Source organism: Salvelinus namaycush, chromosome 28, assembly GCF_016432855.1.
Source record: "Salvelinus namaycush isolate Seneca chromosome 28, SaNama_1.0, whole genome shotgun sequence".
NCBI classification, from domain to species: Eukaryota; Metazoa; Chordata; class Actinopteri; order Salmoniformes; family Salmonidae; genus Salvelinus; species Salvelinus namaycush.
In genome coordinates, this window is record NC_052334.1 from 26682404 (window position 1) to 26709542 (window position 27139).

The window sequence follows — 27139 nt, forward strand, 5'->3', positions numbered from 1 at the left end:
GAGTGTAAAAATACAGAGTGGTGAAGTGAGTGTTGATCTCATTCTCAGAGCAAGGTCCCCTGTGTGTTACAGTCCAGAGCAGTGCAGTGCAGTAGAATCACAAGGTCCCCTGTGTGTTACAGCCCAGAGCAGTGCAGTGCAGTAGAATCACAAGGAAAACTCAAGACAAATAAAAACAGGGCTGAAAAAACAATATCAGTTCCTGATTTTTTTCTCACCACAATGCTCCAGCGTTACAGTAGTCTACACATAAAAGCTCCTCTCCTCTGCCTGTTCTGAGCCTACCGCGGCCAACACAAAGGGCACACAGTCACAGTGGAGACGTGAGGTCATGAATTCCTTATGGCTGAGGCAGGCACCAGTTTCTTCAGTCATTTGTAGCCGACCACAGCTGTCCCTTCTTCCCTCTATCTTCCTGTGAGGGCATTTGCTGCCTCTAATTCGAGGGGTTAAGAGGAAATCGACAAAGTTAAAGGAAAGACTTAGTTTGACAAATGAGGTGGAGATATTTATGTAGGCTGCAATTAACTCCACCAAAGCAGTAATATGTTGGAACAGGAACACACAGTATACTTCCCATGGTTAAATGGACAGCTCTCTGCTCTGCTCAGCTTACACCAGCACTACAGCACTGGATTTGGGAAAACACAATAAATAATGATATGTTTGTATGAAGAGCAGCCCTGTTCACAGAATGACTCATTTCCTTCCTAAACAAAAGGGATGCCAGAAGACACTTCCACCACCACTTGTATGGAGGGAGAGAAGTCAGTGATTTGCATAGAAAAGTTCATAAGCTTGGGACATAAGAATATGGTCATAAAAAAGAGCAATAAAATGTTTAACTATGACAGAATATTAAAAGAGGCAGTAAATTTAAGGTAGGCTGCAGGAATGACCCCTGTAGAGTGTGGTGTAGTGCGTTGTTCCGCGGTTCGGACTGCTAATCTCACCGTGTGATGGGGTGCGCTTACTGTACACAGAGTAGAAACATCTTCTGCCCAACCCTGACAGATATGGCTGTCTCTCACACAACGACTTTCACGTTGATCCGTTTTCCCTGCCGACATTGAATCCCGCATTACTGGGGCTGCTGCCTGTCAGACACTGGCAGTGAAAGAGTTGAATGTCTCGCACATACTAATTTCCCGATGTCAGGAAGAAATTGTTCGTAACATCGGCTCCTCACACTTGTCTCAATTCATTTATTTCAGCCAAGGTCTACGGATATAAATAAAAGGAAATGTTACTGGAGCATTTTAACTGGGAGCCAGCCTTGAGGCCCGGCCTTGAGGCCCAGCCCGGCCTTGAGTCCCGGCCTTGAGGCCCAGTGATGTAACCACATATCATCTAAAGTGCTGAATCTCCCTTCGTCACCCGGCGTGACATGCAATTCCTCCAAATGTATTCATGTTTGTTCTGATTCACAGAAATAAATAATAATAACAGCTACTGTCTGACCTCCAACATACTTCAAGCCGACTATAATTTATACTCAGAGAAACTGGACAATAGGAATACTGTACTGTACAAGCATTTTATTTGAGATATTGTTCAATTTAATTCCAAGCTGTAGAAACAGGCCATGATCGAGCTCCTTTCAAGCTGCTCTGTTATTAAACGCAGTTCAACAGGTGGTCCATAGATGGAGCTCTTCTCATTAGAATACATTACATTAGGTTAAAAGCCTGTCCTCGTGTTACCGTGTCCCTGTCCTTCATCTCGCATGAAGTGTCGGGCGGTCAGAGCCAGAGAGAGGAGAAAGCTACATTTACCTGTCCTTGAGCAGCACAAACTGGTTAAAAACATATGATCCACACCTAACTGGGGGCCAAAAATGATTTCTTCCTTAAATGGATATTGTGGCCATATTAATAGTTGTATTCCTTTTTCTTACTTAACAGACTGGACCACTTGTGAGTGTCAAACCACAAACCACTGTGTTCCCTGGAGCAGTATGACTTCATTTAGCTATCCTGGGAAATATAATTACTGTAATGATTAGAGGATTGTGTAATACTTCCTCTGTTTTACCTTAACACCCTTCCCCTCCCTCCCTCCGTCACACACACACACACACACACACAAACACACACACACACACGCACACACACACACACACACACACACACACACACACACACACACACACACACACACACACACACACACACACACACACACACACACACACACACACACACACACACACACGGAGAGGAAACAGTATCAACAATAGAGAGTTTCATTGGAGGGTTTTAATCATGGTTTATGGGCCAGTAACATTTTAAAAAGCAGTCAGTTTGTCTCCATGTCTGGGGCCAAATGTCAGCATAACAATCTCTACCATCTTAGAGCATGGAGCTAGCTGAAGGAGAAATAATTATAATACTGGAATGACTTTGTGTTGTTGTTTTTTTTTACACTGGGGCAATCCTCATTCACTAGCTCTCCAGTATGATGATGCATGTATCATGTAGTGCAGCTGTGCCATCCTTCTAGCCATATCACCACAGAACAGTTACTGAGTCAATCAGGGCTATCCAAACATGACCATGCACATTACATATCGCCGCTGCAGACAGAGACTAAGGACAAGGTACATACACCTAGTAAATCCCTTATTGGGATTTCCTCAGTAATCTATTATCTGACCATTCTCATTAGCTGTGTAGTGATAGTGCTAATTCCAGTGAAAAGTGTCCCAAAATACCTGCCGATATATGAGCTTTAACTACACAAAGACAATAGTCCAGCCCTGCAGCTTTAGCTTGACGGTATTGATGGATGTCAGGAACTGACATAGGTATCTTTTGTGTATCACCTGGTATATTCTAGATTGACAATGGAAAAGACACATTGTACAATGTCTTGTTATAAATATATATCTGAAGAGCACTGTGACATATTTTCCCCTCTAACACTAAGAAAACATTGAGACAAGAGAATGTGGTTTCTTATTCCTGAATTAATGAATTTAGAACTCATACTATACTTTTTGTAAAGGATATTTTACATACAAACATAATGCGTTGAACCCTTTCTTTAGAGTACTAGTTAAATATTAGTTATAGGCAAATACTGTACACTTTTTTATCGGAAAAGACTCATCATTGTGTAGGATTTGTCTACATGTAATTACACCAAGACTTTAATAAGGCTTGAAAAGGCTTCCTAAATGGCTTTAGTTCCATAACACATCAATGGTAGCATCTGTGTATGTGTGTGTATGTGTGTGTATGTGTATGTGTATGTGTGTGTATGTGTGTGCAGTGTTTGTGTGTGCATCTGTGCGTGCATGTGTGCATGTCTGTGTGTGTTTATTAGGTTTCTGTGTGATTGAGAGCAAGGTCAAAGAGACATAAGGGGGGGTTGGGGTGGGGTGGGGAGTGGTGAGCTAAGGGGGGGTTGCTACCATACCGTACCATGCCCAAGACCATACCCACACATACAGACACCATATTGAAATGATCAAATGGACTGCATAGTGTTGCTTGCTGCCCCATTTGCGGTCCCCTTCTCTCTTTGTGATATACAGACGTGCACTGTGAAGGAGGGCGGGGGACGTCTAACCTCCCCCTGTTCTAAAATGAAATGAATCGACTCTTATTTATTTACTGCATGTTTTGCACTCATTCCATAACACTGTAAATTACCTGCATGGTCAAGGCTCCTTTCTCAGGCAAGGAGAGAAGGGAGGAAAGGACATCAAATATGTCATCTATATGGTATCTAATTCAGGAATCACATATGATCTGTCAATTTCCATATATCATGGTTTATAAGTCATATTTTAAATACAAAATCCTGTTTATGAATATAAATGTTTGAATTAGGAGCGGTCATATGTGCTCTAAGAGGTACAATATGCCTGTAGGCTCCAGACAATGTACCATGCTAATATTTATAAGATTTCTATGTCTCGTAAGAGGATAAGGAACGGGTGATTTCCATCCTATGTTTCAGGCAGTTGATCACGATCATCTATTTCCTTAGTTCAAAAGTATTCTTATCCTCTCCTTACATATTTGACACTTAAACCTCCTCAAATACAAATGGTAGGAAATGTAAGTAAATATATTCTAAGATACTATACTCTTTGTCTTTGACCTGCAATATTTTCACCCTCCTTTTTGTACACAAAGGAAATCTGAGCAGCAACACACAGTACTTTTATTTTGCTAAAAACGCCTTAAAATGTTTTGTTTGATATCAGAAACCAAAAGGCGTTGGGAAGAGGGGAGGGGGACGAGAGAGAATGAGACTGAGTGGTTAAGGGGAAGGGAGGATAGACAGTATGTATGTGTGTTTGCAGAAAGAATTCCTCAGCAGCCAGGGCTATTCTCCCGGGATTGGACCTGGTCTCTCCCTGTTCGCCAGAATAAGCAGGGGCCTCCTCCATTATGGCATACAAGTGCCTTTCCTTTAAGGCCAGGGGAGATTTCTAACCTTTGGTTGACATGCAGAAAAGGTCACGTTCATCCCTGGCTTCTCCCCGTAATTTACTCCTAACCATTTTACTCTCTAGCTGGGGCTCTGAGGGAGCCTGAACTCTGCCTGCAAGTCCCACTGAAACTGAAGAAACTAAAATCCCCACTACTGCCACTGAGAGAGTCATATGGTCACAACAAACACATGCATGAACAGGTAATATTCTGTATATCTCAAAATAAATATATGAGAACAATGCAAAGATCTTGCTGAGTAAGGATTGGTTCTAATTTTCTTAATTCAAATGTGTTTATATATAGGGGCTATACACAAAGCATGTAATTGAGTACGATATTTCATTTAAACAAACCCTTTGCATATTTAAATTGAAAAAATATGAATACATGTTTAATTTGGGTTTTGGGTAATGGGGAAAATATTATAATTCATTTTCATCTGAAAATATAATGGAAGAGACATAAAAATATTGTTAAAAATATTGTATTACAAGGAAAACACGAATGACAATACTAACCAAAAAGTGTAGCAATACTATACTACAATTAGCACGTAATATGCTCAAGTGTGCTTGTACACATTCATCAAACTAATGTCTTTATCTAGCTGTAAGTGTACACATTTACAGTAGTGGTCTTTAATGCCAGGGTGATTGTGTTCAATTCCTGTGAAGTGAGCACACACTCTGTGTAACTGAGTTTTTCCCCATTTGATGGACTGATTCATGTTTATCTGATCTCCTTATCTACCATCATTATTTCCAAACCAGTGGCTAAATTGGAAAAGCCCATAAGAACGTGTGAATACATGGCAGAGGCAATAAAATAGAACAGAAGGAGGAGAAGTTCCACCACACAGCAGAGCTTTGCTTTGGCAGTAGAAGATAGACTACACAGATAGCAGGGATATTTCTACTCCCCCACCGCACCATTGAACCACACAAATAAAGATGCAGCCAGCCATATAAATCTCATAGGAAAGATCAACACTTCAGGTGGGGTTATCTAATGTGTGTGTGTGTGTGTGTGTGTGTGTGTGTGTGTGTGTGTGTGTGTGTGTGTGTGTGTGTGTGTGTGTGTGTGTGTGTGTGTGTGTGTGTGTGTGTGTGTGTGTGTGTGTGTGTTTGTTTGTGCCTCAATTGTTATTGTTTTAGATAATAAATAATAAAAAGCTACATTTTTTGCAGTGATTTCGTGCTGTGCACTTCCGTTTTAGTGGACGTTTTATGGACGTGTGTGGTAGCCTGCATCTCTCTTCTGAGGCCTGTTGTCGTTTTCCCCTCTGTCTGCTCCCTGAGGACCATTGCTCAGGGGATTTTTAGGGATCACTTCATTTCTATGGTATTGATCAGCTCAAATGACAGGGCCATTCAGGCAGCTCTCTCCAATTGGTGTGAATGACCTCAGTGAGCGCTCTATCCAGAAACCATATCAGCTCACAGGATGCACTCGACTGGTGTGGCACTTTTGAAATACAGGCTCCAGAATGGGCTATGTTTTCAATTGAGTGTAGTCACACACACACACTGTCTGTGTGTGTGTGGGACTATGCATGTGTGTGTGCATGTGTGTGTGTGTGTGTGTGTGTGTGTGTATGCATCTGTGTGTGTATGTGTGTGTGTTTGTGTGTGTGTGACACCTGAGTGGACATTCAGGAACACAGTCCTGGATGCTGGTTCATTGAGGGACATGAGGTATGCACAACAGCTTGACCCCCCTGCTTCCCATGCATTAAATGGAGAGCAGAGTAGATGTGTAACCTGATAAATGCACTTAAAACATTGAAGATGGACAGGGAGTGGAGGAAATCTCAGACGGGCTGTAGCCCAGTCTGCCTGCTAGGCAGTTAGAGGCTATTGATTAGTCACACAGAGTCCAAAGGAGGGCCAGAGGTGTTGGCTTCGTGGATTGTCTTATGCTTGAGTAACAGGTATAATGTGTGAGCGATTCACCAAAATCTTGACAATGAGAAAATTATCAGTTTTGAGAAAATGTTATCTTTTTTAGGTTAGATACTATTTTATGTATTCCACTGCAGTATATGAGATGAATCAGATACAAGGTACACCTGAGGGGCTCTGTACAGCATTTGTACAGCATATTGGGCTACAAATGGGTGATGGTGGAGCAAGTGTTCATTCAGGCACAGTGGATGGAGCCATGCCAGGCCAAAAGGGCAGGGGGATCTAGTGGTCCAGGACTGGTCAATCTTGATGGTGAGCTTTTTCCCTGAAAAGAGGACGCTATATTTAACACAATACTACAGTAGTTGATCCTACTTTACGAGGTACATTTTGCAGTGACGTAACAGTTCTCTGTACATTGTGCTGGCGGAGACACTAATACCCTTAGGTTGTGAAATATGTCCCGCTCCTGTTATCACAAATGGAGCAATAAATAAACACACAAGAACCAGTCTGACAGTAAGATCAACCGTATCGTACAGAGCAGCTGAGGACTCAAATGAAGAGAAAGAGGAAGCGAGAGGAATAAAGAAAATTAGACAGGGTGAGGGGAGACTGAGAGAGTGAGAGAAAGAGGGAGAGAGATAAAGAGAGAGAGGGAGCAGGGGAGAGGAAGAGAGGGAGAGAGAGCGAGAGATGGTGGCCCATGCTCTATATCTGTGCCACAAGTTCTCCTGGGTATTTGCGTGCTCCGTTTTCATCCTAAGTGTAATTTGAGCCTTTGGTTGATGCAAAGTGTGTGCAGCAGGTCTGTTCAAATCCAATCACTCACATTGACGTGTAATCCTTTCCCTCCCCATCATCAGTATTGTAATGAATAATGAAACACACTTAAGCAATACACAGCCGTCATACACCTGCGATGGAGATTGCATTCTGATGAGATGCGTAGTAGACCTAATGAAAGGTGTTTTTACTTGTCAATGGCTGGCTGGATGTAAAGCTGACTGTTATCAGTTGAGAGGGAGCCATACAGCTTGGGATATCTGGAGAGCCTGGAGGATCCTCATGTAGCATGAAAATACCATTACTCTTAATGTACCCATGACATCTCAGATATGTACACAGTATGTGTAGGAGCTACTAGACCCCATGGCGACAGAGAGAATACACCCCATCTTTTCTTTCCATTCTTCCTTCAGTCAACCTAAAGCCACCATCACCCCGGCACTGTCTGGTGTCTTCTAACACTGTAGTTTCAACATGGAGGATTATTACAATTAATTGGTTAGCGAGACATTATTTCAAAAAAGGAAATTGCCTCTTATAATTATATAGAGCAGGGAATACTCAAGTCCCAGGAATCTCAGCTTCCTGAAATGATGGATCCATCTCCCCTCCACCACACCACCCCCACTTCCCATCCCAGTCCCCCCCCCCTTCCCCCAGTAGTGCTAGCGTGTCTGCCTGTTTTCTGTGACGGATGCATTTTCTATGGTTCACATCCACAGCTCCTGGTCTGGCTCAGTGGAGGCTGGGGCTGTTAGCTCATCTGCCCGTCGCCGGTGGCCTGTCCGGTGTCTGCTGGGACTGCTGCTCTCTGCTCTCACGCTCTTGGACTCACAGCATTAAGTCAATCACAATCTGAGTGTCTGTAAACCCTGTGGACAAGCAGCATGCTAGTGTCTCTGCAGATTGGGTAAATACACTGAGGGGAGGATGGAGTTAGGGTTAAGGTTACTCTGCAAACTGAACGAGTAAGTAGCCTAGCCTAGCCTAGACGTGACAGAGTAAAACACTGATGAAGGCCAAATGTCATACAGCACATGGTTGATACATAGAAATAGATGTATTCTGTCTGATCCTCTTTCTGAGTCTAATGATATTATTAATAAAGATGAGCCCTCATCGTCACAAATCTGACTTTATAAATGCACTATTTCTCAATACTACTATGTGATTATTATGATATATATTTTTGTACCTTTATTTAACTAGGCAAGTCAGTTAAGAACAAATTCTTATTTCAAAGACGGCCTGCCCCGGCCAACGCTTGGCCAATTGTGCACCGCCCTATGGGACTCCAAATCACAGCCGGATGTGATACAGCCTGGATTCAAACCCGGGACTGTAGTGACGCCTCTTGCACTGAGATGCAGTGCCTTAGACCGCTGCGCCACTCTGGAGGTTTGCTTGGGATCTTTTAACATCACAACATAATCACCAGTGTAGTGGGATAAGAAATGAATCACAGACTTCTGGGAGTTATTTAATTATTTGTTCCTTTTAGGAAATCAAAACATAAAAGTTACACAGATATTGATGATTTAACAATCTGAGATATCAATGTACACTGTTGCCAAATGATATAATTCACACCATAAATATTTATATGTAGGAGCAGGAAATAATTTAAAGTACCTGTTCCTTACTGCAATTTTATCATCAAGGGACCAATTCTGACACACTGATGTTAATAAAAACATGTACCCGCTTCATAACCAAAATGGGTGTCACACCCACTAATGGCCAACTCATGAGGTCAACTTTAAGCATGCTGTACCTTTACAAACAGATATATAGATGGTAAGAGACAACTGGTGACTACAATTACAAATATCTTGGCAGGAGCATTTCTAGACAATAAATCTTTGATAGAAACATGGACGGCTCAGGTATGTTTCACCACAGTCTTGATGATGATGATGATGAAGAGTAAGTCTTGAAATCAAAAGTATCGACAATAGTGATGAGGTAGTAGTCAGCAGGACGCTGCATACCGTACTTTATTTTGAACAGTTGTAACTCGGCAACCTACTGTATAGGCTACTGTCCAGTAACTATTGACATTCAGATATATACACATTATATAGAACCAGGGTTTGAATGTAAGACGTGAAGCATTGAGAGGAAGTGCCTGGAGTTTACGTTGCATCGTGTTGGGTGTGAATTTTGCATCGTTACAAAAAGTTTTTAGGCTAAACTGTTTGATGTGTGTAATCTGTACTTTTCCATTAAAACACTTGTATTTTACTGCCGAGCAAAGAATATATAGTTGTGATATTTATTTTTGATTAGAGGTATTTTGAGTAATATTGAAATGTTAATCAAATTGTCCCAAATCTTAGTAAAAGCATGCTTTCAGCATGGTTTCAGTCAGAATTGGTCCTTGTATTGCACAACAGTAAAATAACTCACGTTACATTGTCCCCCTCTAAAGTGGAGCCTGTTAAGTAGACAGCGGCTAGTTCAAGTTGGATGATTAGGTGCTGGGGTGTGTTGTCAACCTCCATTAAGTGGCCAATCAGGCTGCAGTAAAAGAGGGTGCTGCTGGATTAACACTGGCCAATGATATTACAAGCAGAGTGGCGACCATCCCGTCTGCAATGTCAGGGATTCATTTGATCACAGTATCATATTGTGACAGTGCCACAATTTATCACTTCACATAAATCACGTCAGTACTATAATCATCCACCTCCCACCACATTCTCTCCCTTTGAGAACAAAGAGCAGCATGAGTCTACAATACTGAACTACAGGTCCCAGCATGCACCATGGAGGACGACCTGCCTACACACAGGGAGAATGGAGCCCCTCTACTCACTTTCCCACCAGAGATCACACCTTGTATAGACACACTGTGGGACTGGTGCTACCCTTTGAAACGTGCTGACACTTTGTAGTCTGCATGGCTTCTCACAAGAGGAGCACCTTGGGGGGGGTGAATTGCCGTCTTTAAGAATGCCTGTCTGTCTCCTGGCCTATTGGGAGGTGTTAGACCACAGCTACTGTGTGAACATGGAGTTAAGCAGCGCTCCACGTGTCTACTGTACTCCTGGAGGGAGGCAGAGCAGCACAGCAGAGAGCAGGCAGACAGCTACAGCAATAACCTCCTTCTGGGTTAAAAATACCCCCAGTCAGTGTGAAGCTCTAGCTACCAACACATCACTGCACTGCACCTGCCATTCACCTCCGTTTGGATGGAGCTCCATAAAGGCAGCCCCAGCTATAAAAAGACCGGCAGCTTCTAAAATGGTGATAGCAGATGCTGGGTACCTTGCGCCCTGTGTGTGGGAGGATTCTGCCATGGGCTTAAAGGACCCTAAATAGAGCGTTTGACATATGGGCCTCTGATTGTTTGAACATGGAATCTCCTGGACTTCTGCCACTCAGCATAAATCCTTTGATACCTCCGCCCCAAACCCACTCATCATCTTTCACCCTGCCCAAATCAGGTCATTCGCTCAGTTGCCAAGAGGCAATTTCCATCGGCTTGAACAATGACCAAATGTGGGGTTTGAGATAGAGCACCATCGACAACAACATCTGCAGAGGAGAAACATCTACATTGCCGGGACACACACTCACACACATATGGGTCTTATAGTGACAGACAGACAGACAGACAGCAGCATTGTGAAGGAGAGGGTAGTGGAGGTTTAACATGGCTTGGCCACGGCACGGCTCCCTTTATTGCTGAGTTACTACAGAATAAGACGACTGACTACCTGCCTACGCTAGTTTGGTTAAACATGTCATGTGACCAGTTTGTCTTCTTCCTGTCTGAGACAGATCCATATCACACGGCTCACTGCTCTGAAGAGGTATATTCAAGGGCATTTAGATCAATAGAGTTCACATTTAGGTAACAGTTTTTATTCTTTCTTTCTTTCTTTTTTTCCCCCAAGAAAAAGAACGAGAGAAAATGGCCGTCGGGTTCACCAGACTTAATAACTGTACACTCAGTTTTCCATTATTAATAAATATATACATGTCCTGGTCAAGTCCAGGAGGTGAAATAACTGTCTGACAAGTGAGGCTGTCCATAGTGGTTGCCATGTGTGTTGTCATCAGAACACATTTGGAGATGTCTTGAGGTTCTGACTAGAAACCATGTTAATTAAGAGCCTGCAATTATTCCTTCTGAAGATATAGAGAAAGGGGGAGATCCTTCACATACAGTATGACCACAGAAAATAAACAAAAAAAAGTATTACTGTACATAGTATTTCTTATATATTTTAAATTAATCTGCATCATTTTATATTTATACTTATAACCAAGTTTTGCATTTGTTCTTCTTTATTTTTGATTTTTTTAATGTCTGGGGTCCGAGGGGGTGGAGAACAAGAGAGGTCAGTCTGTCTCCTGTCTCAGTCAGCAGGGTGTCCCTCTCCTGTCCTGAGTCCCTTCTGTCCATGTCTCTCTGTCTGCATTGCCCTGTCCCCATCGCCTTCACAGGGGGCACCTGCTCCTCCATCAGACCTTGGCCTCCAGCATCTCCAGGAAGAGTTTGTGCATGGGCACCTTGCCCTGCACTTTGATGCTGTAAAAGTGCTGCACGGCCTTGGTGGCGGTCTGGCGCAGCAGGGGCAGGGTCATGAGCAGCTTGCCTGCCCGCCGGGGGTCCTCCTGGTGTTGGCTGCTTTCGTAGTCCTGAAGAGCCTCGTGGAGCGCATCCTGGAGCTTCTGTACCGCCTCCACGTCCTCTATATGCATGGAGTCTGGAGAGGAGAGGGAGGGACAGGGTCAGTGAGAGAGGGTTCTTCAACATGAGTCTTATGTTAATATCTTCAGAGATACAATGACAACACAAACCATTGCTCGATATATTGAAATGTAAAATAGTTCTGTAAACAGTAACACATCATCTCAATTGTATTTTTACTAAAGTAAAACATGGCTGGGCCGGGACTACTGATCTATCAGTGGAGTCAGCTATGGGACACGTTATCAGCATAATTAACACTGTGACAAGATAAACAACAGAATGTAAAGAAAAACACAAAGCTTAATGTCTTTTTTTTGCCTGGCGCCCTGGGTTTGATTTTCATATGGCCTTTGACCAATGAGACTGAAAATCAATGTAATCCTGCTGATTCCTGGAGCACACAATGGAATGAATAGCAGCCAAACCCCAGTGAATGATCACACATTAAACACCTCACTGTTCCAAAGGACAGCTCCGGAATAGACTGTTTTCTTATAAACACTCCATCTGGGAATCGGACAGTGTAAACTAGCTTCAATAAGGAAATTATACTTCCTTCACATTTTGATTAATTTTCTCCCTCCTCTCCCACAGAAACATCTAGATCAAATAATGAGTGGAATGAAAGTATATACTATTGTACATTTGATTACATTATCATAGGACTGTCAGTGCTTAAGCTAGCTGGAAACCATATTTTGACTGATTGATTATCATACAAAATGTATTCTATAAATTCTGATCCAACCTGTGTAACTACATGTGTGTAGGCCTACTGTAACAGTGAAACTGAATAAAAAACAACCACCATGTGTCTCATATGGACTCTTTAGCCCACATCCTCCCTGACCTTCTTTCAGTCTCAGAGGCGGGTTCTCTCTCTGACTCATTGCAGTCTCTCTCTCTCTCTCTCTGGTGTGCTGCATTGTTCACGACTACTTTTACTGCATGTGCAGAATGTTTCAACACTTTTCATTTCTCTCTCTCTCCCTCTCTGCCTCCCACTCTCTCTTTGCCTCACCCCTCTCTCTCTCTCAGGGATAGACTGGGGTTGTGGTTATCTCAGTGGTTAACCAGTGTCTGGTACTCGTGAGACAGCGTGTCATTGGTCACCTGCCTCGTCTCACCTTGGCGGTGCATATTTCACCACACGGGACAATAAAAGGCAAACAGATTTCAGACTTCATCCTAAATTCATTGACTGGAACAACTGTAAGCCCAAGACCTTGAGACATTTTTCACCCTGATGCTTTCCGATCCACAGCGGTAAAAGGAAGTAGGTCGTGAATGGGGGGGTGGGCAGAATAGAAGAACAAAAGGGAAAATCACCAGGAACTCAGAGAGCTAACTGACTACTGTATCTCCTGTTTGTGTCAAACAGGATCAGTCAGTGATACACAGGATATTAGGAAATATAGACAAGTCAATGCACTGACAAATTATTAGCAATTAAATGCATTTTAATTACAGTGATAAATCATAGAACTAATAAATGTATCAGAGACATTAGTGTGTGTGTGTTTGATATTTGAGCCATTACAGTGATCTGATCCCAAGAGTGAGTGAGCATAGGGGACAAAGGTCTCATGGTGAAGTGCAGGCAAGAAGGGAAGAAAAAGAGAACAATAGACAGAGAGAGAGAGATAGATAGAGAGGGGTAGATAGAGAGTGAGAGAGAGATAGAGAGAGGGATATATATATAGAGAGAGAGAGATAGATAGAGGGATAGAGTGAGATAGTGATTGAGAGAGAGAGGGAGAGAGAGAGCGAGAGGGAGAGAGAGAGAGGGGGAGAGAGAGGGATAGAGAGAGAGGGAGAGAGAGAGAGGGATAGAGAAAGAGAGAGAGATAGAGAGAGGGATTGAGAGAGAGAGAGAGAGAGAGAGAGAGAGAGAGAGAGAGAGAGAGAGAGAGCAGCATGTAGGCTTTGGAGGAGGGGATGGTTTTAAAAAAACAACTTTGAAGAAACAATTTCCTTGCAATCCATCAGAGAGCCCACGTCGATCCCATTGATAAACTGCTAATTACAAAATCAATCGCTATGAATTTTCACAGCTGTCAGACAGAGGGGCTCCCGGGAGAGGAATCTCACAGAGACCTTGCTCAAACGTTCCGGACGCCCCCTCCCCACCCCGACACAAGGCCTCACTCCCTCCCTCGCCTTCCACACCTCACCTGCCCCACCCCCCAACAAAGCTCTGCCGTGTGAAAGCAAAGCCCACCATCAGCATTTTCATTTGTCAGCCTGACAAAAAAAGAGAAAGCACGCCCGTGGCCCAGCCAGGCATTGATCAGAGAGGGACAAGCCCTGCCTTCTCAAAAGCAGCCTGTCGATACGAGTGTACCGTCTTTGCATTGGAACAAACGAGACCCATCACTCCCTGATACTCATTCCATTCGACTTAACACATTTTATTGACAGGCCTTGTGCTCCTAATGAAATGCTGAATTTATCTCCCATGGCTGGCGTGCCCTGCAGCTACTGTTATGGAGATAGAGAGGGATGGATGGAGAAATATCACAATATGGAAGGTTTTCAATTAAAAGCTCAGTCCTTCCCTCCTCCCCTCCTTCCCTATCTCTCTCACTCCAAACTAAAGGGTAAAGTCAACAACTCTACTTTAAACCCTGACATTACATTTTGGTCATAGATATAGAAATGTAAACTTAACATATTAAATAAATGTATATTAATGTAATGGACAATATTAACAAATACAAATGATGAACAATTGTTATCACGAGTAAGATAATATTCCAAATACGAAATTTGAAGCAGTTTTCTGGATTTGTGCAATGTAAATAGAATTTTAGTTTTAATTTAAAAGAACCCCATAAGAAACACTAAAATAATTTTTGATGTGGTGGCAAAAGTGTTTTAAAAATTCAGAACAAATGTAATAGTTTGTTCATTTGAAACTAACACTTGCCCTAGATTTGATATATGAAAGTTTTTTGAGATTAATGAAATGTGTCCTAAAATGGATAAATACTGGATTTATTCATAAAATGACAATAAAAAGTTTTAAAAAGTCCCAGTTATTATTACTGACTACATGTGTATATTGCTTGTGATTACCCATTTTACAATATCCTATTGTCCATAAAATACTGAAAAATCATACTGTGATTTTCAAAACATATTTTTTTTTTTGTTGCAAAAATACAATATCACCTTAAATTAGGAATTTTATATATATATTTTTTATGATTTTGTTATTTTTTGTACCTTTTTTAACTACATTAGGCAAGTCAGTTAAGAACAAATTCTTATTTACAATGATGGCCTACCAAAAGGCAAAAGGCCTCCTGCGGGGTCGTGGGCTGGGATTAAAAAAAGATATACTCGGACAAAACAAACATCCTGACAAAAGAGACACCATAACACCACATAAAGAGAGACCTAAGACAACAACACAGGATGGCAGAAACACATAACAACACAGCATGGTAGCAACACAACATGGCAGCAGCACAAAACATGGTACAAACATTATTGGGCACAGACAACAGCACAAAGGGCAAGAAGGTAGAGACAACAATACATAACGCGAAGCAGTCACAACTGTCAGTAATAGTGCCATGATTGAGTCTTTGAATGAAGAGACGGGGATAAGACTGTCCAGTTTGAGTGTTTTTTGCAGCTCGTTCCAGTTGCTAGGTGCAGCGAATTGAAAAGAGGAGCGACCCAGGGATGTGTGTGCTTTGGGGACCTTTAACAGAATGTGACTGGCAGAACGGGTGTTGTATGTGGAGGATGAGGGCTGCAGTAGGTTTCTCAGATAGGAGGGAGTGAGGCCTAAGAGGGTTTTATAAAAAAGCATCAACCAGTGGGTCTTGCAACGGGGATACAGAGATGACAAGTTTACAGAGTATAGAGTGCAGTGATGTGTTCTATAAGGAGCATTGGTGGTAAACCTGATGGCCAAATGGTAATGAACACCTGCCTATCTATAAATTACATCTCTGTAATCTAGCATGGGTAGGATGGTCATCTGAATTAGGGTTAGTTTGGCAGCTGGGGTGAAACAGGAGCGATTACGATAGAGGAAACAAAGTCTAGATTTAACCTCAGCCTGCAGCTTTGATATGTGCTGAGAGAAGGACAGTCTAACGTCTAGCCATACTCCCAAGTACTTGTATGAGATGACTACCTCAAGCTCTAAACCCTCAGAGGTAGTAATCACACCGGTGGGGAGAGGGGCATTCTTCTTACCAAACCACATGACCTTTGTTTTGGAGGTGTTCAGAACAAGTTTAATGGCAGAGAAAGCTTGTTGGACAATAAGAAAGCTTTGTTGTAGAGCGTATAATACAAAATCCGGGGAGGGGCCAGCTGAGTATAAGACTGTATCCGCATATAAATGGATGAGAGAGCTTCCTACTACCTAAGCTATGTTGTTGATTTAAATTGAGAAGAGCATGGGGCCTAGGATTGAGCCTTGGGGTACTCCCTTGGTGACAGGCAGTAGCTGAGACAGCAGATGTTCTGACTTTATACACTGGCCTAGCAAACCAGGCCAAAGACACCTCAGAGACACCAATACTCCTTAGCCGGCCCACAAGAATGGAATGGTCTACCGTATCAAAAGCTTTGGCCAAGTCAATAAAAATAGCAGCACAACATTGCTTAGAATCAAGGGCAATGGTGACATCAATTAGGACCTTTAAGGTTGCAGAGACACATCCATAACCTGAGCGGAAACCAGATTGCATACCAGAGAGAATACTATAGACATCAAGAAAGCCAGTCAGTAGATTATTGACAAGTTTTTCCAACACTTTTGATAACAGAGCAAAATAGAAATTGGCCTATAATAGTTAGGATCAGCTTGATCTTGACCCTTTAAATAACGGACACTTTGTGGCTGCCTTCCAAGCAATGGGAACCTCCCCAGAGAAGAGGGACAGGTTAAAAAGGTTAGAGATAGGCTTGGAGATGATAGGGGCAGCAACCTTAAAGAAGAAAGGGTCTAAACCATCTGACCCAGATGTTTTTTTGCCGTCAAGTTTAAGGAGCTCCTTCAGCACATCGGAATCAGCCTGCAGGGAGAAACTTTGTAGCGGGGCAGGGGGAAAGGAGGGAGGAGCAAAGGGGCTAGTCGCATTAGAAGGGGTGGGAGATGAGGAAATGTTGAAAGGGCAAGGAGGCATGGCTGAGTCGAATAGGAATCCTGACTTAACGAAGTGGTGATTAAAGAGCTCCTTGTCAGTAACAACTAGAGATGCACGATATATCAGTGAACATATCAGAATTTTTATTAGCTACAAATGCCAACATCGGTATCGGCCCGATATCTAGTTTAACGCCAATGTTAAAAACCGATGTCAAAGCTACCGTGCATAACTATATAACGTAGGTACATGACGTAATAACGGCACGTAAAATTTTGCGCTAAAACGTGCAACACAGCATTTCTATCCTAGCCCCACACAATGTCTGCTGTGTAGATCGAGCAGTCAACAAGTCAAGCAGTCATTTGAAAGAGTAAAGCAATTTCAGCGAGACAACTCAAAGGCGAAATCCATTAAAGGAATTCATTACACTTGACAATCAACCGTTCTCTGTCGTGGGTGATGTTGGTTTTCGACGACTGGTCGAGTACCGGTACACACTACCAAGTGCTCTATTTTTCAGATGTTGCCCTACCGGAGTTACACAGTAATAGCGTCACGTCTATTAGCTTCACTACATACATACTATGGAACGCCGTTTGGGTGTTTGCGTGTCAAAAAATATACAGTAGCACTGTCAAAGCTGTACAAAAAAGTCTGCAAACAAGCAAACACCGGCCACGAACGATGTGTTTACAATACCGCGTTGGTAGCTAGTTTTAGCTTGGTACCTAGCTAGCACCAATACAACCAGCCTGAAAACAATGACCACTATAAACTGCAGTCATTTTCATTACTCTTACAAATGATTTATGAATCCTTGTGAGTAAGTATTAGCTAGGTTGCCACTTGTTGTTCGCCTACTGAAATTGAACTTCAGTTCAAAATAAATAGCTAGCCAGCTACTTAACCCAGTTGCCCAAAGCTAACGTTATAAGCAGCCAGCTAGCGTCATTTAGCTGGTGATGCTCGACCGGACCGGGGTATGTGTTGTGAAGCTAGCAACAATAAGGATTAGGCACAATAGTGGAATATGTGGCTTGCTTTCAAAATAAAACTATGTCATTGACAGTGATGCAAATGAATACAAATAGTAGAATTATGCCTTACTTTTATTTTGAAGGCTAACTGCAAAGTCCACTGTTGTGGCTAATCCTTATTGTGGCTAGCTTCACAGATGGGTCTGAGCACCATTAATCAAATAAGAACTCTTATAAATGAGGGTTATTTTAGATGATGACGCCTAGCTATATACAGTTGAAGTCAGAGGTTTACATACACCTTAGCCAAATACATTTAAACTCAGTTTTCACAATTCCTGACATTTAATCCTCATAAAAATTCCCTGTCTTAGGTCAGTTAGGACCACTACTTTATTTTAAGAATGTGAAATGTCAGAATAGCAGTAGAGAGAAAGATTTATTTGAGCTTTTATTTCTTTCATCACATTCCCAGTGGGTCAGAAGTTTACATACACTCAATTAGTATTTGGTAGCATTGCCTTTAAATTGTTTAACTTGGGTCAAATGTATCGGGTAGCCTTCCACAAGCTTCCCACAATAAGTTGGGTGAATTTTGGCCCATTCCTCCTGACAGAGCTGGTGTAACTGAGTCAGGTGTGTAGGCCTCCTTGCTCGCACACACTTTTTCAGTTCTGCCCACATATTTTCTATAGGATTGAGGTCAGGGATTTGTGATGGCCACTCCAAAAACTTGACTTTGTTGTCCTTAAGCCATTTTGCCACAACTTTGGAAGTATGCTTGTGGTCATTGTCTATTTGGAAGACCCATTTGCGACCAAGCTTTAACTTCCTGACTGATGTCTTGAGATGTTGCTTCAATATATCCACATAATTTTCCTCCCTCATGATGCCATCTATTTTGTGAAGTGCACCAGTCCCTCCTGCAGCAAAGCACCCCCACAACATGATGCTGCCACCACCGTGCTTCACGGTTGGGATGGTGTTCTTCGGCTTGCGAGCGTCCCCCTTTTTCCTCCAAACATAACAATGGTCATTATGGCAAAACAGTTATATTTTTGTTTCATCAGACCAGAGGACATTTCTCCAAAAAGTACGATCTTTGTCCCCATGTGCAGTTGCAAACCGTAGTCTGGCATTTTTATGGCGGTTTTGGAGCAGTGGCTTCTTCCTTGTTGAGCGGCCTTTCAGGTTATGTCGATATAGGACTCGTTTTACTGTGGATATAGATACTTTTGTACCTGTTTCCTCCAGCATCTTCACAAGGTCCTTTGCTGTTGTTCTGGGATTGATTTGCACTTTTTGCAGCAAAGTACGTTCATCTCTAGGAGACAGAATGCGTCTCCTTCCTGAACGGTATGACGGCTGCGTGGTCCCATGGTGTTTATACTTGCGTACTATTGTTTGTACAGATCAATGTGGTACCTTCAGGCGTTTGGAAATTGCTCCCAAGGATGAACCAGACTTGTGAAGGTCTACAATTTTTTTTTCTGATGTCTTGGCTGATTTCTTTTGATTTTCCCATGATGTCAAGCAAAGAGGCACTGAGTTTGAAGGTAGGCCTTGAAATGCATCCACAGGTACACCTCCAATTGACTCAAATGATGTCAATTAGCCTATCAGAAGCTTCTAAAGCCATGACATAATTTTCTGGAATTTTCCAAGCTGTTTAAAGGCACAGTCAACTTAGTGTATGTAAACTTCTGACCCACTGGAATTGTGATACAGTGAATTATAAGTTAAATAATCTGTCTGTAAAGAATTGTTGTAAAAATTACTTGTGTCATGCACAAAGTAGATGTCCTAACTGACTTGCCTAAACTAGAGTTTGTTAACAAGAAATTTGTGGAGTGGTTGAAAAACAAGTTTTAATGACTCCAACCTAAGCGTATGTAAACTTCCGACTTCAACAGTACATCATCAACATTAAGGGACATGAGCAGCTGTGGGGAGGAGGGTTTATTCTCCAGGTCTTTCCAGAACTTCCTGGGGTTAGATCCACAGAGAGAGAACTGCTCCTTAAAGTAACTAACTTTGGCCTTCCGGATAGCCTGAGTGCACTTATTTCTCATTTGCCTGAACAAGATCCAGTCAGCCTGAGTATGTGTGTGCCGAGCCTTTCGGCAAATGCAATTCTTGAGGTGGAGTAATAACTCTGCCAGATCACGGTCAAACCAGGGGCTGAACCTGTTTTAATTCAAAATGTCTTTATTGGGGCGTGTTTGTGAACAATACCACTGAAAATATCAAAAAAGAAGGTCCAAGCATATTCGACAGAGAGGATCAAGCTGATTCTATACCAATTTACAGAGGCCAGGTCATGAAGGAAGGCTTGCTCATTAAATATTTTTAGCAAGCATCTATGACAAATCAGTACAGGTCATTTCACTGAGCAGCCATTACGAACACAGGCTGTAAAACAGTGATCACTAAGGTCATTACAGAAAACCCCAGACTGATACCTATCAGGATTATTTGTGAGGATAACATCGAGGAGAGTAGCCTTTTCTGGGTGTTTGGAGTCATACCTTGTGGGATTGGTAATAATCTGAGAAAGATTTAGGGAGTCCCATTGCTTTAGGACTTGGTCAGGTGGTTTAAGCATGTCCCAGTTTAGGTCACCTAGCAGGACAAATTCAGACTTAGTGTAAGGGGCATTCATTGTTTACATGAATTGTTCTTTTAATATTGCATCAATTACAAATCCTTGTAAAGAATGTAATATCCAGATATTCACCTATCATCCCTGTTTGCCATTTTATTTACGCTCTATACTGAGGTGGTGTATATTGTCCTACCTGAGTTGGCGAGAGCGATGGCCTTGAGGGTAACAAACTCCTCCTTCTCCACCTTCAGCTTCTTGTACTTGCGAACGAGCTGCAGGATGGACACGTAGAGGTCGAGCAGGCCCGTGAGCCGCGAGTGTTCCTCGTCCATGATGTAGTCCTCTGCATACACCAGCTCGTCCTCGTAGGGCAGCGAGCGGAACACGATGCTCAGGATCAGGATCTCCATCCAGGCGCTCTGCAGTAGGCTCATCTGGTCTGCCAGGGACAGTGTGGAGAAGCCTGAGGAGACAGAAGAGAATAGTTACCTGCACTACAATGCACTGGCACTCATATCATTTTGTGTTTGTATGTGTGTGTGTGTGTGTGTGTGTGTGTGTGTGTTTTATTGTGTTTTTGTATGGGTGTGTGTGTGTGCGTGCGTGCGTGTGTGTGAAAGAGTGGGTGTTTCCAGCTCCTGCTTTGCCCTTAAGATGAAATAGAAAACAGTGAAAAAGAATCGAATGGGCTCTTTATATTCACACTTTGTCAATAGATCAATGCAATTATCTCAAATAAAGGGTGAACTATTAAAAGAACATCAACAAGTTAACAACGCCACTCTGATTATTTTAATCAAAACACTGTGAAGCCGAAGATGTACTGTCCACTTTCAAGGTCTTTTCTCATGGACAGATCTGATCAGTAACCAAAACATGAGTTGTTGGTTTCACCCCGGCTGACAACACTACATGCCCCAGCACATGTTAGCAGGAGAGGTGTTTCATTTTAAATGCACTCTGGAAGGTCCTCTCTGAAATGGGTGTCACAGCTCTCCAGTGGGTTTTACTGTAAGTGAAGACAGTAAATCGGTGCAAAGGTCTTCGAGACACAAAGCCGTCTGGTCAGCCCTTGTTTCCTGTCACACTGCTATTGGTGGGATTAGCACTGAGACAGATTCTCATTGGAAGGGTCGAGGACGTGACACACACTCAGTGCCGCGCTGGGGGAGGTAATGAAAACATACACACAACACACACATGCACGCTCGCACACACGCACGCACACACACACAGCGAGGGGTCATGGGAGCCACCCTGCCCTAAAGGCCTGCTTAAAAAAATAAGAAAATAATGATGTTTTATTGTCACCTACACCGGATAGGTGCAGAAATCCTGTCCCCGTTCCTGACAGCAGCTGGATGAGATGAAATTGTCTGGATCACTGCAATTTCCCCCTTCTAACATAGCAGCACCCCTTGAAAAATCTGAATTAAAAAAATAAATATATATATAGATATTATATAAAAAGAACAAAAAAAAAGTAGTGCACTGGGCCTTTAATAGTCCTGTATTAGCGGACTGATATAGCCGATATACCCACCTACTCCCCCCCCCCCCCCAAAACAAATCGCAGCACCCCCACACGTATGCCTTCAAACACACAGGATGCTACTGCTACCTCTACATATGGACAAAGAAACAACCATCCACACAGATTCTCTGAAGATGAGGTGAGGGAATTCAGACAAATTAAAAGGAGAAAGAGGATCTGGACAGAAGAGAGGAACAGATAGCCATCTCATCCCTTTTTCCCTTTACTACCCTTCAGTGGTCAATAAACTGGGCACATCCCCTCCTCCCCCACAATCCCTCATGTCCTGGTCTAGCGGGCCCACGGCGCCCCATTCGGACAACATTTTAGCCCTCTCCGACGTCGCCTAATTAAAATGATTGCTTTTACAAGTTTACTGTTGCAATACTATCTTCTCCCAGGTGATTAAGAGGCGATAGATTACAGTATTGACCAGACCGCTCACCACACCTCCTCCAGATGTTTTCTCTTAAATATAAATTATCTCATTGGGACAGAGTCACAAGGTGATGTTTATCTCCCCAGCCCTGACACTGTGGTGGACACACACACATATGGGTGAGAAAGAGGGAGAGAGGGAGAGAGAGAGAGAGAGAGAGAGAGAGAGAGAGAGAGAGAGAGAGAGAGAGAGAGAGAGAGAGAGAGACTGAGAGAGAGAGAGAGAGAGAGAGAGAGACTGAGAGAGAGAGAGAGAGAGAGAGAGAGAGAGAGAGAGAGAGAGAGAGAGAGAGAGAGAGAGAGAGAGAGGAAAGGGGCTACCTGAGAGTTCAATTTCCCTTATCGTGGTGATGACCACAGCAGGGGAGAGCTGGAGGATACATTCATTAACAGATTGCGATCGTAATGTGAGGGCCTTCACATTGTGAAGGGGAATCAATAGTCAGTAGAATGGAGGCTGATCAAACAGAGACAGAGACAGGTGCAGGGCCCAGGGCAGGGCAGGGCAACCCGGGTGGCCAGGGGTATGTGAACCACAGACAGGACCAGCAAAATACAGACACTTTACCAAATCTGCTAGGAGCACATATTCATATCATTGTAGGAGGAAGCCACAAGTCCAGGTTAGTGCAGGTTCCTGTGCAACCACACCCGAAAATGCATTATAAATCCCTGTCTGCCCTGGAGTAGGCGTACCTTGCCATTAGTGAGACAGAATCTGGACTGACCGCAAGGAAATTGTCACGCAAGTATAGACAAGGTGCAGCCTGATTGCTGCGTCAGGTTGGCATTGCAATCACAGCCCAAGCTTTGTGCACACTTTTAATGCCAAGGAGGACTCAAGCGGAACAAACACCCTGCCCTCAATGTGACAGCACAGGGAAAGAACTTGTTCTAGATTTGTACGAGAGAATGCAGAATCCCTCTGTTATACCAGACACCTCTCAGCAATATGCACACACTGAACACAGCAGCCTGCAATTACGTTTGACGTTAAAAGTCCTTGAATTGAATCTGGTGTTGTGAGATGGAGAGGAGGTGTTTTCCCCCTGCTCTGTCTCTCTCTTCAGGGCCTAAATTATGGCTCCAAATGGAATCTCGTGTCGTTGCCTTGCCGTTTTCCACTCAATTTAATCGAGTAATGAAGTGACTTGCCGACTCCGCAGGTCACATGGCACTCTGGCCGCTGCGCTCCAAAGGCGGCCCGGTTAAGTGCCGTCGGAGTGGGTGATTTCCTCTAATGAAATATCAATATTTACATCTTCATTTCCACACCACTGCCTTGGTGGGATTTGACCAAACATGACACAATATTGACCAAATCTGAAAGACCTGTCTGTGTGGTTGAAGGCCCTTTTCCACTCGGCTGCTGAGTCCACTGGGTGAGTAAGCTAGCAGAGGGCAAGAAAGGCATTTCTGAGATCTTTATTTTTGATTTATTTTTGATTAAGGAAGCTTTCATATAGGGAATTGTAAAGTTATGAGAGAATCGTGCTTTAACATTATAACGTTTTAATTACATTACAATGTAGTATTTCTTTAATCCACTAAACACAAGGGAACTTCAACATACAGTTGGTTTTAGTGAATCATCTATGCTGTATCACAATTTAACCACAATGTACCTTCTCCTTACATGTGGACAAGAGGTCCCCAGGAGAAATGTCTCTCCCTGGGATTACAGATGGTGACAGACAGACATGTGGTGGCTGTGAACAGGGAACATGTTCTCTTCTCGCCTCTTGTCCAGACACTGAAGACCATGACTGATTTCAACAGTAGACTAATTCACTTCATGCCACAGTTGCGTTCTTACAAGGAGCCCTGTCCTTGGCTTGGCACAGTATAAAATCACACCAGTTTGTTGCTTGTGTTTATGGAGCTCAATAAACACGGCCACTTGAAATGGTTTCAACAACATTGACAAGCTTGGCCGGTCTCTCTAGCTGATAAAGGCAAATCTAGAATAGGGTTTCACTGCCATATTTTGTATAAATCACATATGAGAGTCATAACACAGGAATAAATCTGTTTTCTTTGACAGATCATTTCCCTCAGCTTGTCCTGATCTGCTCCCTCACATTTGGCCTGACTTATCTATATTGAATTTGCATACTCAAACAATATCCCTGTCAAACCAGCCCTGTTACAGTCTCATTCCTCTGTCCTCTAAGCTCTCATCTGTTAATCCTATAGAGACGAACACATGTAGAAATATGTTTTGGTTTACCTTATGATTCTTAGCTTGTTATTGTGGATACAACTGTAAAGAGCCAGTTGGGGGGGAGACAAAATCCCCAACCGACATATCTACGACATATCTACGACATATCTCCGACATGTCTACGACATATCTACGGCATATCTACGGCATATCTACGGCATATCTACGACATATCTACGACATATCTACGACATATCTACGGCATATCTCCGACATATCTACGGCATATCTACGGCATATCTCCGACATATCTCCGACATATCTCCGACATATCTCCGACATATCTCCGGCATATCTACGGCATATCTCCGGCATATCTACGGCATATCTACGACATATCTACGGCATATCTCCGGCATATCTCCGACATATCTCCAACATATCTACGACATATCTCTGACATATCTACGGCATATCTACGGCATATCTCCGACATATCTACGGCATATCTACGGCATATCTCCGACATATCTACGACATATCTCCGACATATCTCTGACATATCTACGGCATATCTACGGCATATCTCCGACATATCTACGGCATATCTACGGCATATCTCCGACATATCTACGACATATCTCCGACATATCTACGGCATATCTACGGCATATCTCCGACATATCTCCGACATATCTACGGCATATCTACGGCATATCTCCGACATATCTACGACATATCTCCGACATATCTACGGCATATCTACGGCATATCTCCGACATATCTCCGACATATCTCCGACATATCTACGGCATATCTCCGACATATCTACGGCATATCTCCGACATATCTCCGACATATCTCCGACATATCTACGACATATCTACGACATATCTACGGCAGACCAGGCAGGCCACCCCGCGCTGGCTGCCTCTGGGTCCACCACTCGTCAGATTAATCAGGGTGGCATTTCATCTGCCAGAGCAGAGGACGGCCCAAAATTAAATGCTGAAAATTTCTGTTGAGCGGGAGTTCATATTCTATTAATTTATTATTGTTTCCCTCTCCCAGAGGGCCATTAGTACGGGTCATAAAAAGAGATGTAATTACGAGGCATGGTGGCCCCCTCCAGCTGCAGCCCCCTCGTATTTCACCCTCAATCAAACTACTGAACATACAGAGAGAGAGAGAGAGACAGAGAGAGAGCGGGAGAGAGATGGAGAGAGATGGGGATTGAGGGAGAGGGATGAAAGGAAAGAGACAGAGGGAGGGAGGGATGGGGAACGAGAGAGAGAGAGAGGAATGGATGGAAAGGAAGAGAGAGAAATATAGAGAGAGAGAGAGTAATTCTCGCTGGACAGGGGCTGATCTATCATGGCTAGCTATCAGAAGGACAAGCTAGCCCTGAAGATTTTTGCCCAACAGCAATCTCACCTCAGCCAAGTCTAGTGCTCTCCAGGCTCCAGTTTGAGCAATACTAGCCCTAAAAATCACAGAGGTCCAGCTAGCTCATAAAAGCTTTTATTTCAGAAACAGTCTTTTAAAACATCCCCAAATCTACTACTTTTATTTCAGAGACAGATACATTCTTATTTAAATAATCTCAAAATGTTTATTACAAGAAGCTGTGCTGTTAATGATATGTCCTGATCAGTTATACATTGGTCTTAAGGTTGATAAAACTACATTTATTTGATACCAAACAGACTGGAGCAGAAGCAAAGCCATGTGGTCATTTTGATTCTAATGTGTGTGCAAGCCTGTGTGTGTATGTGTGTATCTATGTGAGTATTTGCGTCTGTGTGTGTGGCCATGTTAGTGGCCATGTGTGTTTGTGCGTGTGTGTGTGTGTAAGCTGCAGCTGACGGCAATGATTCTTCCTGAATTTACATGACAGCGCCAGGGGGACCCAATCAATAGCTGCTTGGTAATAAATTTCTGTGCTTGACATAAATAATTTACCCTGAACCTCGGCCACACGTTCAACACAGAGCTCAAGTCAGCCCGCTGCAAGCCTTCACTGGATACATATTGCCCCACACATCACACAAACTACCCTGTCATATATGATGTTACAAATACAATTCAGTACATCTTGAATTTCAGCAGTGGAAATCGGTTTGAAAAGTCACATATAGCTGGATGATAGACAATTAATTAATTCAATTCTGTTTTGCAGGTTAAAACTATGACTAAACGGTTCAGTGCTCTCACTTTTCTGAAGCGCCAGCTATCTCTACTTCTAAGATGATAACCAGACCATTATCCCATTGTAAGTAGCTGGGAATGGGTGATTTGACCAGCGGCCTGTGAACGTTATGAGGTTGTATAACGTTAAATACAGTAATCCCCTTGTCTTAATCTGCACCCCCTGACCCTGTGACCCCGGCTCGGGAGTATTTAGCCGTCCCAAGGGTCCCACAGCCCTCGTTTGGCATTATATATCTCTGTTTAGCCC

At 43.0% G+C, this 27139-nt stretch overlaps 1 protein-coding gene across 2 annotated transcripts in view; it reads right to left on the bottom strand.

Moving 5' to 3' along the window:
• Positions 1-11614: 11614 nt before the first annotated feature.
• Positions 11615-27139, bottom strand: part of LOC120023663 (steroid hormone receptor ERR2-like) — a 57804-nt gene continuing 42279 nt past the window's right edge. For both annotated transcript variants that reach the window (XM_038967715.1, XM_038967716.1), the window contains 2 exons: positions 20739-21008; positions 11615-11859 (listed from right to left, as the gene is read on the bottom strand). In XM_038967715.1, coding sequence (XP_038823643.1) covers positions 11615-11859; positions 20739-21008 — 515 coding nt within the window. The remainder of the gene's footprint in view (positions 11860-20738; positions 21009-27139) is intronic.